At 65.8% G+C, this 14,943-nt stretch overlaps 2 protein-coding genes across 7 annotated transcripts; one reads left to right on the top strand and one right to left on the bottom strand.

Annotated features, from left to right (window-relative positions):
- Positions 1 to 1,044: 1,044 nt before the first annotated feature.
- Positions 1,045 to 5,325, top strand: CORO6 (coronin 6). Of its 6 annotated transcripts, XM_027660410.1 has the most exons (11): positions 1,045 to 1,257; positions 1,902 to 2,024; positions 2,466 to 2,595; positions 2,677 to 2,858; positions 2,981 to 3,100; positions 3,326 to 3,445; positions 3,843 to 3,947; positions 4,026 to 4,171; positions 4,251 to 4,308; positions 4,392 to 4,622; positions 4,733 to 5,325. In XM_027660410.1, the coding sequence occupies exons 1-11, from the start codon at positions 1,060 to 1,062 to the stop codon at positions 4,853 to 4,855; spliced, it is 1,536 nt and encodes a 511-aa protein (XP_027516211.1). In that variant the 5' UTR covers positions 1,045 to 1,059; the 3' UTR covers positions 4,856 to 5,325. The 6 variants fall into 6 exon arrangements, with proteins under 6 accessions (XP_027516211.1, XP_027516208.1, XP_027516205.1 ...); XM_027660407.1 differs by lacking the exon at positions 2,981 to 3,100 and having other exon boundaries at positions 4,736 to 5,325; XM_027660404.1 differs by lacking the exon at positions 2,981 to 3,100.
- A 119-nt stretch (positions 5,326 to 5,444) lies between these two features.
- ANKRD13B (ankyrin repeat domain 13B) lies at positions 5,445 to 13,400 on the bottom strand. The gene is given in 15 exon segments (XM_027660403.1): positions 5,445 to 6,679; positions 6,681 to 6,790; positions 6,981 to 7,141; positions 7,384 to 7,536; positions 7,616 to 7,773; positions 7,866 to 7,996; positions 8,077 to 8,141; positions 8,210 to 8,291; positions 8,382 to 8,448; positions 8,547 to 8,736; positions 8,857 to 9,000; positions 9,251 to 9,296; positions 9,375 to 9,499; positions 9,756 to 9,891; positions 13,269 to 13,400. Coding segments are annotated over 15 exon segments (1,944 nt in total). The 5' UTR covers positions 13,380 to 13,400; the 3' UTR covers positions 5,445 to 6,414.
- Between the last annotated feature and the right edge of the window lie 1,543 nt (positions 13,401 to 14,943).

Genomic DNA, 14,943 nt, shown 5'->3' with positions numbered 1-14,943 from the left:
CTGGGAACAGCGGTGCCTGGCCCTCCAGCTGCATTTTGGTGGCTGGATGTGGCCATGTGGCCTCTGGCAATGGCTGTGGACCCAAAAGAACCAGGGCAGTCCCCAAGGCAGCCAGTGGCGAGTGCTGCAGAGCCCCAGCTCCAGTGGTTTCAGGATCCTGAGTGTCTCAGTGCCCACCCTGGGCAGGTCCCTGGAGCAGCAGAGCTGTGGAGAGAGATGGGTGACTATGGGCAGCATGCCCGGCTGTGGCTGAGGGCTGGAGACCCCACGAGAGCCATGCTGAGAATGGGGGGCTCCTCCACGCCCCAGTGTGCCCAGGGGCTGTGTGGCTATGCCAGGTCCAGCCCTTGCCCAGGTGGGGGTGCAGAGTGGGTGGCACATGTGGAGCCGCGGGACAGGGGCCCATGAAGGGATGCGTGAGCCACCAGCAGGCAATGCTGGAGGCACAGCCTCCCTCCTGGGCGCTGGGTCAGGCCGGGCAGCCTCACTGGTGCAGGATGGGATACAAGGGGACAAGCTGTGAGCCGGTGCATGGTCACAGGTCCACCCCAAAGTCCCCTCAGCCCTGCTTCTCTACTGCAGCTGCTCATGTGCCAAACCCAGTGCCAGCCACAGGGCACAGCACAGCTGAGGGACGCGGCACAGCCGTGGGGCATGACACAGCTGTGGGTTATGGCACAGCCGTGGCATGTGACACAGCTGTGAGTTATGGCACAACCGTGGCACGTGGCACAGTGGTAGCACATGGCACACCTGCACATCATGGCACAGCTGTGTCCCTGCTCAGTGTCAAGTGGCTTTGGCCACCAGCTGCCCACCCTCAGCACCTGCAGCACCCCCACATCCCTGCACAAGGGCTGCCTCCAGTCCCTGCCATGGGGTCGGGGCCACATCAGGCACCATCCTGCATCCTCACCCCCGGCCACCTCGGTGTTCCCAGGCTTCCCGCTGTGCCCAGGGAAGAGGGTGTAACTCAGAGCACGAGGTCTGAGGGGATCAAAACCCCTCCATGCTGTACCAGGGTGGGGAGGTGGTGGCCTGACCCTGTGACCCCCAGCCATGAGCCGCCGCGTGGTGCGCCAGAGCAAGTTCCGCCACGTCTTCGGGCAGCCGGTGAAGGCCGACCAGATGTACGAGGACATCCGCGTCTCCAAGGTGACATGTGACAGCTCCTTCTGCGCCGTCAACCCCAAGTTTGTGGCCATCATCGTGGAGTCTGGTGGCGGGGGGGCCTTCATTGTCCTGCCCCTTGCCAAGGTGAGTGGGGAGGATGCTGAGATCTGGCTGCCTCCCCGGGATATATTAGGGGGAACATGCTGGTGGGGTGTTGCTTTTGGGGGGGTTCATGATGAGTGTTGCTTTTGGGTGACCCCAGAGCCCCCCAGCTTTGCCCCAACAGCCCCTCCTCACGTGGGGGCTCAGGGCAGAAACAGCCTGGCTGATCATCAGCACCTGTGAAAAGTAACATCCCAGGGGTAACTGAGGTGATGTGGGAAATCCCCAGGTGCTTTCTCCCCAGTTCCTCAATTCCTCAGAGACACATGATGCCCATGGAGCAGCACCCAGTGGGGTGGGGTCTGCCTTGCCAACCCTGGCTGAGAGAATGGAAGAGGGGTCCCCAGCCCCTCTATGCCATCAGAAGGGACACAAACCAGTCTCTCAGGGGCACATTGTTCCCCTCTGTGTTCCTATGGGGCTGTACGCCAAGTGAACCCCATTCCCCCTCCGTGCCTCGGTTTCCCCCTTTCAAGGCAGGTGCAAATCTCTGGCCACTGCCAGGGATCCCCCGCATGTCCCCACTTGTGCCACAACCCCTGGCTGGGCTGGGCTTGGCTTCCCAGGGCACCTGGCAGGATTGCCCCCAACCTCTGGAGATTCATTCTGACACCTCAACGTTGCAGACAGGACGGGTGGACAAGAACCACCCGCTGGTGACGGGACACACGGCGCCCGTGCTGGACATCGACTGGTGTCCCCACAACGACAACGTCATCGCCAGTGCCTCGGAGGACACCACCGTCATGGTGAGGGGCTGGACCCCGAGTGGGGGGGGGGGCAGCGGGCGCTGGGGGAGCGGTGCAGAGCATTCCCCCCCCCCTTCGTTGCCTGCGGAGTGTCACTGGCCTATTTTTAGCCCCGGTGCCATGCGTTCGCGCTGGCGGCGGCTGCTCGCTCCATGATGCAGCAGTTTGTGCTAAATATACCCGCCCTGGCGACTCAGCACCCAGGAATAGCTGGGGGGGGCTGGGGGCTGCGCCCCGGCCATGCCCCCCGCCCTATGCCCACCAGCACCCCGAATGCTGAGGTTGCACCCCAGGATGGAGGCGCTTCTGGAGTCCCCTTGCCACCCTCCCTGCAGGCTGAGCCGAGATTAACGATGAGGTTAATTGGCTCCGAGGCCCTCATCCGCTTAGCCCTCACATGCGGGGTGATCCCCAACATCCCGCTCTCTGTCCCTCCCCCAGGTGTGGCAGATCCCCGACTATGTCCCCGTGCGCAACATCACGGAGCCAGTGGTGACGCTGGAGGGACACTCCAAGCGGGTGAGCATCATCTCCTGGCACCCCACCGCCCGCAACGTCCTGCTCAGCGCAGGTAAGGGGGTCCCGGGTTGCCCTCCCCGGGGTCAGAGGGGATCTGTGGGGTGACAGCACCTGCCCCCTTGGTCCTCTGCAGGCTGTGACAACCTGGTGATCCTCTGGAACGTGGGGACGGGGGAGATGCTGCTGGCGCTGGATGACATGCACACTGACCTCATCTACAACGTGGGCTGGAACCGCAACGGCAGCCTCCTCGTCACCACCTGCAAGGACAAGAAGGTCCGCGTCATCGACCCCCGCAAGCAGCAGATCATAGCGGTGAGTGCTCCTGCCGTGTCTCCCCCCAGCCCGCCGCGGGGTCCCCCCCGTGCCTGCCTGACCCTACTAACCCCCGCACCGCGCGTCTCTGTGTTTGGTTTAACCCGCTAACGCCGGCGCAGGAGAAAACCAAACCGCACGACGGCACCCGCCCCATCCGCGCCATCTTCGTGGCCGATGGCAAGATCTTCACCACTGGCTTCAGCAAGATGAGTGAGCGGCAGCTGGGCCTCTGGGACCTGGTACGAGACGGTGGCTCCCGCCCAGCCAGCACCGAGCTTGCAGAGCTCAGCCCAGCCAGGAATGCTTTGGGTGCTGGGGGTACTCTCTGGCAGCGCGTGTGCCCCGGGAGCATCGTGTGCTCCCCTGGAGTAGGACTCAACAGCTGTTTTAGGGGACAGATCCGGACCCCCTCCATTTTCCCCCCCTTCCCATGCCCCATGCTGACTGTCCTCCCTCCCCCCCAGGAGAGGTTTGCCCCCCACGAAGGGCTGAGGCCCGTGCGGGCCATCTTCACACGGGAAGGACACATCTTTACCACGGGCTTTACCAGAATGAGCCAGCGGGAGCTGGGCTTGTGGGACCCGGTAACGAGGCCGCATGGAGTGCTGCCCTGGGAACTTGGCCCCCCCCAACCCCCTGCCACCCTCCCCCACCGCAAGATGGGGTGCCTGCAGCATCCCCCCTCCAAAAGATGCCAAGTTCCCAAGTGTGCCGTGCTGTGCTGGGGTGGGGAGGGGGCTGGGAGGCAGGGAGTGCTGGGGGAGGCGGGTACAGCCAGGCCGGGGGGTACCCAGCCATGCAGGTAAACAGGACTGGGGCAAGGGTCTGGGGGGGCATGCCAAGCTGCCTGCCCGGGGGTTGTGTACCCCAGGGAGGGGGACAAGCCCTGTCCCCCAGTGTGCTGTGGCTAATGTGTGTGACTAACCAGGGTGGAGGTTTTGTGGCCACCGCTCACACCCCTCCACCACTGCGACCCTGCAGAATAACTTTGAGGAGCCCATCGCCCTGCAGGAGATGGACACGAGCAACGGGGTCCTGTTACCCTTCTACGACGCCGACTCCAGCATTGTCTACCTCTGCGGGAAGGTAACCCCCCACCCAGGGTGCACCTCCATGCCACCCCCCCCCCGGGGGGCTGGCTGACACCTGTCCCCACACCCGCAGGGTGACAGCAGCATCCGGTACTTTGAGATCACAGATGAGGCACCCTACGTGCACTACCTGAACACCTACAGCAGCAAGGAGCCCCAGCGGGGCATGGGCTTCATGCCCAAGCGTGGGCTGGATGTCAGCAAGTGCGAGATTGCCAGGTGAGAGCAAAGGAGCCTGGTGGGAGGCCAGAGGGGTTCGGGGGGGCAGCTGGACCCTGACTGCCTCTGCCCCACTCAGGTTCTTCAAGCTCCATGAGCGCAAGTGTGAGCCCATCGTCATGACGGTGCCACGCAAGGTGAGCTCGGGGGGGCCCAGGGGAGATGGGAGGTCTTTGGGGGGGGACACTCCACGTCTCACTTTGGTCTCTCCCTCCCGCAGTCAGACCTCTTCCAGGATGACCTGTACCCCGACACACCAGGCCCCGAGCCGGCCCTGGAGGCAGATGAGTGGCTGTCGGGGAAGGATGCAGAGCCCATCCTCATCTCGCTGCGGGACGGGTACGTCCCCATCAAGAACCGAGAGCTGAAGGTGGTCAAGAAGAACATCCTGGACAGCAAACCTCCCCCAGGCCCCCGCCGCAGCCACTCCACCTGCGAGTCTGACTTCTCTGTGAGTGTCCTGAGGACAGGGACATGGCAGCAAGGCTGTCCCCCTGTCCAGGGTGGGTTGGAGGGGCCAAAGGGGACTCCTTGGTGACCCTGTGTCTCCCCTCCCTGCAGCAGCCAGCCTTGGAGGAGGTGTTGGAGGAGATCCGTGCCCTGAAGGAGATGGTCCAAGCACAGGAGAAGCGCATCTCCGACCTGGAGAACAAACTCTGCCAGTTCACCAATGGCACGGACTAGCGCGGTGGCCAAGGCCACGGGCAGGGCAAGGACTGCCCCGGCCTGCTGGGGATTAAAGCCGAGTCCCCACAGTGGGCAGGAGCCCAGAGCCATGTTCTTTCCCCAGGAGACGAAGGGGCAGGGAGGAGGTCGGACCCTGACACCCCCCCCTCCACTAGCATCAGTTGCATCTTGCTCCTGGGGTGCCCCAGCATATGGGCACCCCACTGCAGCACCCAAGGGGGTCCCACTTCAGTGCCCGCAGGCTGGGGCTGCCAAGCATCCTTCTGTGGGGACCTGCACGCTGGGCACCAGCATCCTCCCAGGATGGGGAGCTGCCAGGCCCTCCTGGCCAGGATGTGCTTGGGTATGGTGCTACATCCCCATCCCATCACCCCTCACCTCCCCCTGCCCCATCGCCCCCTCGGCAGGTGCTCCCAACCAGCTCTTTGCTCCTGGACCCCTTTAATAAAGGGCTCAGCCACCCTTGGCCACGTGGCAGGTACTGGGGACGAGGGACCACCATGCCAGAGGGTCCTGCCTGCACCCCATTGCCAGCACCTGCCACCCACACACCCCTTGCACAGGCGGAGGGAGGCCAACAGAGACAAACATTAAAGAGCATTTATTGGTGTTGGCTGCGGTCGGAGCTGCTCGGGCTCCCCCGGCCCTGGCCCAGATGTTGCTGTGGGGTGCGTGGGTGGGTGGGGGGCGCCGGCTATGAAAAGTCCCAGGGGAGCGAGCCCAGCCCCCCACCCCGCAGCCCCCGGCCCCCCGTGTGCAAAGGGGGAGCAGCCGGGGCGGGGGGCCGGGGTTAGCACCATTTGACGTAAGGTTTCTCTCGGGGTCAGTGCCCAGGACGAGGGGGTGCAGCGCTGCCAAGGGGGGGCATCTGAGCAGGGTGGAGGGGTGTGAGCAGGGGGTAAGGGGGGTGACACCGGGCGGCCTCTCACAGGCACCCCCTCAGCTGCCCCAGCAGATCCCCCGCACTGTGGTGGAGGGTGGCTGTGCAGCCCCACACTGGCTATGGGGTGCAATGGGGCTGAGCCCCCCCCTCCCCCTGGCAGGCAGAGCAGCTCCCGGGTAAGTGCACTTGGTAGCGCCTGGGCAAGGGGCGGAAGAGGGGACTGGGCAGAGCCCCCCCGGCTCTGGGGGCACCCCGGAACCCCACGCAACTGGCAGCCCCACCCATCTGGGGCGGGCTGTGGCCCCCACCACCTTCCTGGGGTGAGGTGCTAAACAGCACCCCACAGGGCAGTTGTGGGGGGCCAGGGCTGTCCTGGGGAGGGGATACAGTCTGTGCAGTTGCCCTCCCTGGTTCCTGCCACCCCAGGTCCGGGGTTGACACCCACCCCCAACCTGTCCTGCTGTGGGGTGCCCCCACCCCACCCAGTGCTGCCCCAGCTCTGGCGACATTCTCCCCCATACCAGGGCCAAATCCTGCCCCGTCTCCCCCTTTGCCCTCTGCAGTTCTTGGACTGGCTCCCCCCAACCCGCTCCCCCTCTGTGGCCCCAGACACGGTATTGACCGTGTCCCCATCCCCACTGGGATGGGTGAGGGGCTCAGCGGGGGCGCGGGGTCACTTCTCCGTCAGCGAGAGCTGAAGGATCCGTTGCAGATCCTCTTCCTCCTGGCGCGTCCGGCGCTCCGCTTCCTCCTGCTCCCGCGCCGACAGGGCCATGGCCAGACGCAGCTGCTCTGCGTAGCTGGGGAACAGGGCGCTGGGCCCCCTGCCCCCCCCCGGGGACGGGGTGATGGGGGCCCGGGGGGCCGCCGTGTGCTGGGGAGTCCTGGGGGGCAGCAGGAGCTCAGCGGGGGTCCCTGTGGAGCTGGTGCCCACTCCCACTCCCCCAGGGGGACTGGCCGGACCTTACCAACCTGTCTCCCCGGCGGCCTTCGTGCGACATGGGGTGGGTGCCCGGCTTGCTGTTGGTCAGTGCTTCCCAAATGGTCACCTGTGGTCGGCGGCAGAGGGGTGCTTGGAGAGTGGCACCCCAAAACCCAGCCCCCTAGGGTGAGCTCTGACCCCACCACCAGGGATGGGGAAATGTGGGGTGAACACCCCAGACAACACCAGGATGGGATGAGCAACAGAGTCCCCCAGGCAAGGCAGGCAGGAGGAGGCAGGGGGGTGGCAGTGCCCACCTGGTCGTACTCGCTGCCAGCTTCCAGCAGGCTCTGCTGGATGGCAAACTGCAGCAGGTCATCCTCATCCTCCCTCAGGGCATCCTGGTGGGTGCCCACCACGCTGTACCCCCGCGGCACCTCGAACAGCGCCGGGTCCATCTCGCACGCTCGGCACGAGGCTGTGGGGAGACAGGAGCTGGCACGGCTGGGCACTCCAAGGGACCCCCTCCCACCCCAGCAGTCACGTGTCCCTCACCCTGCTGTGACCCACTCCTGCCCCACCAGCTGTGTTCCCCTCATCTCACTGGGACCTCTTCCCTCTCAACCAGCCGTGTCCCCCTGACCCCACTGGGGTCACCAACCGCCTCACCAACCACGTCTGACTCATCCTGCTGGGACCCCTCCCTCCCACCCCACATACTGAGGGAGCTGGAGCTGCTGACGCTGGAGGAGTCACTGCTGGGTGAGGGCGCCTCGCTGCTGGGGCTGTGCCGCAGGGAACTGACGGGCTCGTCACACCCGTTGAGGTTGCCGAAGGTGATGCGGGCGTTGAGGATATGGAAGATGGGGATTTCTGCAGGAAGGGGAAGAAAAAAAAGCAGGGAGGGAAGCTGGCTGTGCCAGCTGGGCCAGCAGCAGAGCCCCCCCCATACCGATCTTGACGGGGAAGCCGGGCGGGAGGCGCAGGGTGATGAAGTCGCGCAGTTTGGCGAAGAGCGCGTTGCTTATTGCCATGAGGTCGATGATGGGGGCAACCTGCTCGCAGAGGGACAGCGGGTGGTCCTCGCACAGCCACAGCTTCGCCTTGAACCTGACGGGCACAGGCGTTGGGCTGCAGATCCCTGCCTGTCTCCCTGGGGGTGGGGATACAAGGGGGTCCCCATCTGCTCCTTCCCCTCTCACTTCTGTGTCTTGGTGGTGAGCTCCATGGGCCGTCCCATGTCCCGGTTGCCCAGCTCGAAGTTGGGGTTGAAATATTCCTCAGGGGTGATGGCGGTGGGGTTGGCATGGCTCAGCGTCTGCGTGATCAGTGTCTGCGTGGGGGAACAGCCCGGTGGGGTGAGGAGGGGAGGTCTGACTGCACGGCCACCTCCCAGACCTCCGGGACACTCACCCCGTTGTTGGGCCCCACATGCTGCTCAGCGATGCCCAGGAAGGATTGCAGGGGGGTCTTACAGCCTGCAGGACAGGAGGGGGTGAGGGCAGAGCCGGGGGGGCCCTGCCCACCCAGCCCGTGCCAGCTGCACCTTTGCTTTTGCCCTTGTGCTGGTCCGAGAGGTGCTCAGTCCGCGTCCGCGTGATCAGCTCCACGTTGGATGCGCCATAGACCTGGATGAGGAGGGGAATGGCAGAGGTGGGTAACCCCCACCTGCAACTGGCCATACCCCTCTTGGTGGCTCAACCCCCGCTGCCCCTCACCTTGGCCTCGTACCCATTCACCATTTCTGTCTTCTCGCTCCTCCAGCCCAGGATCCCGGACTTGTTCCTGGAGCGACACAGCACTGTGAGCAATGGATGGGCTTGCTTGGACAGCCCAGGGTGCTCCGCACCCCTGGGGGTGGGCTCGGTGCCACCCCTGCCCACCTCTCAAAGGCGATGTTCTTGGTGTCGAGCTGGGTGGTGACAACGGGGGCCGTCAGCCGCCCCATCACCTGCTCCTCCGTGGGCTGCACAGCAGCCAGCAGCACCTCCTGGTCATGGCCGGCCAGGGCCAGCGTCTCCGAGTAGACCACCCGCCGGTCGTGGTCAATCTCCATCACCACCGCGCTGGTGTCTGCAGGGAGCAGGGTCAGGACAACCACGGTCCCCATCACAGGGGTGCCCTGCTGCAGCACCATGAGAATCTGCCAGCGCTCCCCGCTGAGGGTGGGGGGATGCCCTGGGGCCACCTCACCTTGTCCTCGGAAGACAAAGCTGCGGTTGCCCCGCTGCCAGGTCATATGGTCGAAGCCCAGCAGCGTGGTGTCCACCCGCAGGTTCTGGCCGCTCTTCCACACCTTGTAGGTGTCACTGGGGCAGATCTTGGACACCAGTGGCACTGGGGAGAGATGCCGATAGCCCAGCCGGGGATGGGGCCACCTGAACCCCTGAGTGGGCTGCCAGCGCTGAGCTGGGTGGTGGATGCAGCTGGGGAACCCAACGCCTTGGTGGGATGGGGGTCTGCAAGCTTGGGGTGTCTGGGGGGTAAAGGGGCAGGGGACCCCTGACCTGGGGATGGGTGCCAGGGCTGGGGGACTCTGCTGGGAAACTCCCGCTCCTCCCACAGCCACGCTCTGCCCTGAGCTCACCCCAGCTGGTGAACTCCCACTTCATCTCCACGTAGAAGTCCTGGGCCTGTGGAGCACACAGAGGGGTCGGGAGGAGCCCGTGGCTGGCAGCCCCCCTGCAGCCCCTGCGGGAGGAGGGAGGTACCTTGCGCAGCTTCTCCAGCAGGACGGGGATCCCGGCCAGGCGCTTGATGGCTCTCTGGTAGTCGCGGTAGCGCAGGACCAGCTGCACCAGCTCCAGGTCACGGGTGCTCACGGCCTCCTGCAGGACTGTGGGGCAGAGGGGCAGTGCCCAGGGCCATGGCATGGCACACATGGTACTGCAGAGCTGGGCACTGTGCAGGAGCCACAGGCACAGACCACCATGTGAACAGTCCCCTGGGGAGCTGCAGCACCAAGGTGAGCATGACCATGCCTGTGCCTGTGCTCGTGCCCACGACCATGCCCATGTCCGTCCCTATGCCCATTTCTGTGCCTGTGCCAGGGGAGCCTGAGGGAGGACAGAAACAATGAGCCACCCGCTCACCTGTCCATCCACTGCGGTTCTCCTTGCCCACGTCGGCTCCATGCTTCAGCAGCACCCTGGCACACTCGAGGTGGCCCAGTGTGGTGGCCAGATGCAGTGGGGTGCGTCCTCGGGGGTCCAGCTGCTCGATGTCGGCCTGCCAGGAGGGAATGGGGCTCTGGGATCACCAGGGTGGCCACACCTTGCTCCCAGCAGCCTCCCACAGATGTGCAGCTCCCAGACAGAGACAGCAGCCAACATTTGACGCTATCCCAGAGAACATCTCCACCCCTGAGCTCTCCCCAAGAAATGCACCTCAAAAGCCTCTTCCTGCTCCCTCAGTCACTGCCATACGGTGGTGGCTGCCAGCACCCAGCACAGCTCGGCAAGGTCAGGCTGGACTGCACCCCCGATGCAGGCACGGAGCAGGGGCACGGCATGGCAGCAGGGGCACGGATGCCCCTGGTGCAGTGCACACAGCTTTGCACATCTTGATGCAGCCGCAAGCTCGGGAAAAGCCCGCACCTCTGGGATTTGGGGGGGGCTGTGCCCAGTTGCCAGGCAGCAGCTGCCGGCAGCCCCCCTCCACCGAGGCCGGGAGCGCGGCGGGCGATGTGGGCTGCGGCGGGCGCCGGCGTGGGCTGCGGCGGGCGCACGTGTTCCCCTGCCTGAGCCGGGGGCGGGCGGCTGCGGGAGCGGAGCGGCTGCTCGGAGGATCCCCGGGGCCCTGGGGAGCCGCCGCTGGGGCTGCCGTTGTTTGTGCCAAACCCGGAGCCTGGCACCCCGCCAGCCCCGAGGAATCCCTTGAGCGGTGGCGGTGGGCACCCCCAACACCCACGGGCCCCGCTCCCCATGTGAGGAGCAGCATCACACCCGTGCCCAGGGTAGGGGACACAGCTCAGGAGGGTCTGGCCCACCCTCTGCATCCCCAGTACCCAGCCGGTGTAGAAGCCTTGTGCCCAGAGAGGGGCACTCCAATGCTGCCAGGGCGGGAGGTTGTGAGACAAACCCCAAATCATGGGTTTTGGGGAGGAGAACTGGGGGTGCAGGACCCAAAGAGGCCAGCTGAGACTGGGCAGACAGAAGTGTTTTGGCATGGGTGGAGATGGGGTGTGGGCTCCCCAGTGCCCAGGGTCTCACCCGCAGTATGTCCCTGCCTCTCTCCAGGCATGTCCTGCAGTCCTGCTGTCCCAGGGATGTCCCCATCCCTGTCCATGCTGGGCATTCCCATGGGCTGCATCCCCAGGGACTCACCAGGCAGGGAGACCCCCCAGTGTGTCCACACTGCCAGAGCAAAACAGCCCCCCAGTTTCCCGGGAGTCAATGTGCTGCTCCATCGCTCTCCAGGCGACTGCTGCTTCTTAATTGTGCTAATGAAATGACTCTAATTAAAGCTATCGCCCCCCAGCTGGGGGCGGGTGCTGCAGGCTCAGCAGGGCTCCCCAGCTGCAGCCTGGCCCCAACTCTGGGTGGGATGAGGGTCCCCACTCTGGGGACACGGTGCTGGAGCCACCCCAGGGGACATGGTGTGACCCAGTTTTTGCCAGCAAGAGCTCAGTCCTGGGTCCTGGTGCTGGGGTGGCTCCAGCTTCGGGGCTGCGGCACAGACCTCCAGGTGCTGCCCATCATGAGGGTGTGACACCCCCTGGGGATGAGGACAGGGATGTCGGTGGCTTTGGGGTGGCAGCGGAGCAGCGCAGGATGGCAGCTTGGCCACTCCTCCTGTGCCAGCTGGGCACGTGGCACTGCACGTCCCACTGCACGTCCCATCTGTTGGGGTTGTCCCTGGGTTGGAGGACCCCAGTGCCTGTTCCTGGGTGAGAGTGAGGGACATGGGCCAGCATGGGGAGGTGGTGCCAGGCACTGCTGTCCCTGTGCAGCTTCGGGTCCCTGTCATGCATTATGGGGCAGGCTGTGGCATGCGGTGTCCTGACACAACAGGCTCTGTGTCACTGCCTGCCACATCCTCGTGATGTCCCTGCCCTGGAGACCTGCTGACCCTCTCTCCCTGGTGGAGGAAACTGTGGATGAGAGCTCATGGTGACAATTTGGGGGTGACCCACACAGGGCTCTTATGGGAAGAGAGAAACAATGCTGCCCCAGTGCTTCCCAACCCCAAACACCTGCACTTCGACTGGAGGGATGTGGAGTCACTGCCCCGGGTGGGTCTCTGGGGTGGCAGAGAAGGGCAGAGCTCTAAGACAGGGGGACCTCCAGCCCCCAGGACCACACACAGCCCCAGCCCCAACCAATTACCCAGGGGATGCTATGGCAGTAAGAGGGGCTGAGCTGTGTCCCTGGATGCCCTGGAGAGAGTAGGGGGCCTGGTCTGGCCCCCACCTCCTTCCCCCAAGCCCCCACCCACCACAGAGTCTGGCCTGCAGCATCCATGGCCCCCCCCCCCCGTGCACCCCTGCGGTGCACACAGGGCTGGTTTTGCTCTGACCCTGCAAATGCCAGCGGGGGCCATGGCAGAGCCCCTCCACAGGCCAGGCTGGGGGATTAGAAAGCCTCTCTGCAGGTGAGCGGGTCAGAGCCCCCTCGAAGCCCCTCCATCTCCCCGCGTCTGCCGAGCCCAGCTTTGATCTCTGCCGCACCGGGCTCCTGGGAAAACTGACCCCACATTACCACGGAAATGAAACCACTGGCCATGGGGTGGGGGACCGGGGCGATGCTGGCGCAGCCTCTGGCTGGACCCCACAATGGAGGCGGGTGTGGCGGGAGCCATCGCCTGCATCCCGGCAGGAGCATCGCGGCACAATGACCCCCATTTCCTGCACCACCAGAGTCCACCCAGCATGGCCCTCAGTGCCTTGGGGTGCAAGGACCTGGGCCGAGGGAGTGGGGATGCTCAGCACAGCCTGCCGCCAGCCTCCCTCCAGCACCTGCGGTTTCCTGCATCTTCAGGGTTGGGTTTTAATTACCTGAATTGCAATGCCGTGGGGGAGAGGGAGGCTGGGAACCCGCCGGGGATGCACCCGCACCCTGCTCCATGACCAGGCGGCTGGGAGGTTCCCGGGCTGAGGGACACAGTGGGTCCCTTCACGCTGAGAAGAGCCTGCCTGGCCTCGTGGGGATGGGGGGCTGCACCCCAGCAGCATCAGGGTCCTTGTCCCCCCCCTCAGAGGGGCTCAACCTGACGGTGGCAAGCTGGTGACTGCACCCCAGGGAGGCGGCAGTACCCTGAGAAGTGGGGTGCTGGTTGGGGTTCGGGGGGTTTGCAGAGGCCTAGCAGGGAGCTGGGGACACGTGTGGAGGGATGCTCGGGGCTGCGTGTGCCGGAGGATGCAGGGGAGCCGCGGGTGGTACCCACTGCTCCGTGATAGCCCCGGGGGCAGCAGACAGTCGCGGGGTGCAGGTGGGGACACACCCCACACTCCCGGAGCTCTGCCAGCGCAGAGAGCGACGCCATCCCTATCACCCCCCCTCATCTCCATCCTCATCCTCATCCCGGCTCCGAGCATTGCATCAGCCCGAGCCGAGCGGAGCCGGGCCGGGCCGTGCCGTGCCGGGAGTGTCCCCGCGCCGCCCCACCTGCTTGGCGCTGAGCTCTCGGTCCAGGTCACGGGCGCGGTTGTGCCAGACGAGGTAGTGCAGCGGGTACCTGCCCTCCGGCCCCTTCCTGCCCGAGCAAGACGCGAGCATCCTCCGTGCATGCTGGAGCGGCGCGGCGGGCGCGGCGTGGGGCGGCGCGGGGCGGGGGGGGCGCGGGGCGGGGCGGGCCGCCACCTCCCGCCCGGTGCTTCCCCGGCCCCCCCGCACCGCCCGGCCTCATGGGACTTGTAGTCGCCCTGCCCGGCATCGCCCCCTTCTTCTTCCTCATCTTCATCCTCCTCCTTTGTGGCCCCTCTCCCGCACCGCTCAGCCCATCACCGCGGCCTCCGACCCCGCAGAGGGGCTGCAAAGGGACACCCCGCTGGCAATCAGCATCCTCCCCAAATTCCCCCGCTTCCCAGGCTGATCTTCCCTGTCCCAGCTGACCCGCACTCGCCCCGTGGGGCAGCGGGCACGAGCACATGGTGGGACAGGGGCGAAGGCGGCAGGTGGGGACCAGGTGGGGGCCGTGCGGGGGTCGTGGGGGGACCCCGATTCTCGCCCCCGCAGCACCAGGCACGGGCCCCCAGCCCCGTTTCCTTTTCCGCCTGCGTCTCTCCCGGGCGGGCGTCGCGTTTTCCGGCTGCCGCCCGAGAACAATGCGAGGCTGGGCCTCCACGGCCGCCTCAGCCTCCGCCGGCGCCACGCTCCCGGCCCCCCCGGCCCGCTGCTCCCGACCTTCCCACGGGGGGAACCCCCCTCGGCATCATTATTCTCCGTTCTGCCACGGCGGTGGCAGTGGTCGCGTCCCCCCACCCCCGGTCCCCGCACAGCATCCCCCACCCCCTGCCAGCCCCGCTGCCCCATGACGTCATGAGCCATCTCCTCGGTCACCCACGGTGAGGTCACCCCCCCTGCCCCACCGTGCTGGGGGGCAGGATCTGACCCCACTCCCCTGGCTCCCGCAGGGCTCTGACCCCCGCACACCTGTTTGGGGGGCCCCCATGGTACTGGGGTGTCCCCCCTGCTCCAAGTGCTTATAGGGTCACAGTTAGGGAACAGACCCCAAATGGTCCCCAGTTCCCACCCCCACCCCCAAAATTCCCTGCTGAACAGCCCAGGGCTGTGGACCAACCCACACATCCCCACTGCAGTGTCCTGGGGAGCACACAGGTAACCCCCGTGTTCTGGGACCCCTGCTCTGTCCCTGGCTGCCCATGTTGCACCCCGGGGTGCATCCGGGATGGGGCAGCAAGGAGGGAGGGCTGCGCAGGATTGGGTGCCAGAGGTGGCTTTGGGAAGAGGGCTGGAGGTGCCCAGGGCTGTGCTCGATCTAGGACAAGTGCCCAGAGCAGGACTGAAGCAAGTGGGGGGGGAGGGGGGACAGGGCTGAGACTGGAGTCCACAGGACCCGGACTGGGACGAGGACCAGGACCAGAACCATCCATCCGGGATGAACAGGACCAGGGCTGGGAGCAGGACCAGGACAGTGCCCTGGACTGAAAAGGGGAGCGGGAAGGCACTGAGGACAGGGATTGGCGTCAGGACTAATGGACGCCCGGGACCAGAAACAGGACCAGGGTGATGCCCAGCAGCAGGTGTAGTGTACCCGGGAGCGGGCTGTCCTGGGGGCGTATGCAGGTGCGGGTGCGGGGCGGGGGCGGTGCCGGTGCGG

Source organism: Corapipo altera, unplaced genomic scaffold (assembly GCF_003945725.1).
Source record: "Corapipo altera isolate COAL_440 unplaced genomic scaffold, ASM394572v1 271, whole genome shotgun sequence".
Classification (NCBI taxonomy): Eukaryota; Metazoa; Chordata; class Aves; order Passeriformes; family Pipridae; genus Corapipo; species Corapipo altera.
The sequence above is the reverse complement of the archived record's forward strand: the minus strand, read 5'-3'. Positions and strand labels throughout refer to the sequence as shown.

Bases quoted from the DNA above. Each gene is read 5' to 3' on its own strand.
- CORO6 (XM_027660410.1), top strand. From the start codon at position 1,060: ATGAGCCGCCGCGTGGTGCGCCAGAGCAAGTTCCGCCACGTCTTCGGG. The intron at 2,025-2,465 runs GTGAGGGGCTGG...TCCCTCCCCCAG, and splicing joins CGGAGGACACCACCGTCATG to GTGTGGCAGATCCCCGACTA. The intron at 2,859-2,980 runs GTGAGTGCTCCT...ACGCCGGCGCAG, and splicing joins GCAAGCAGCAGATCATAGCG to GAGAAAACCAAACCGCACGA.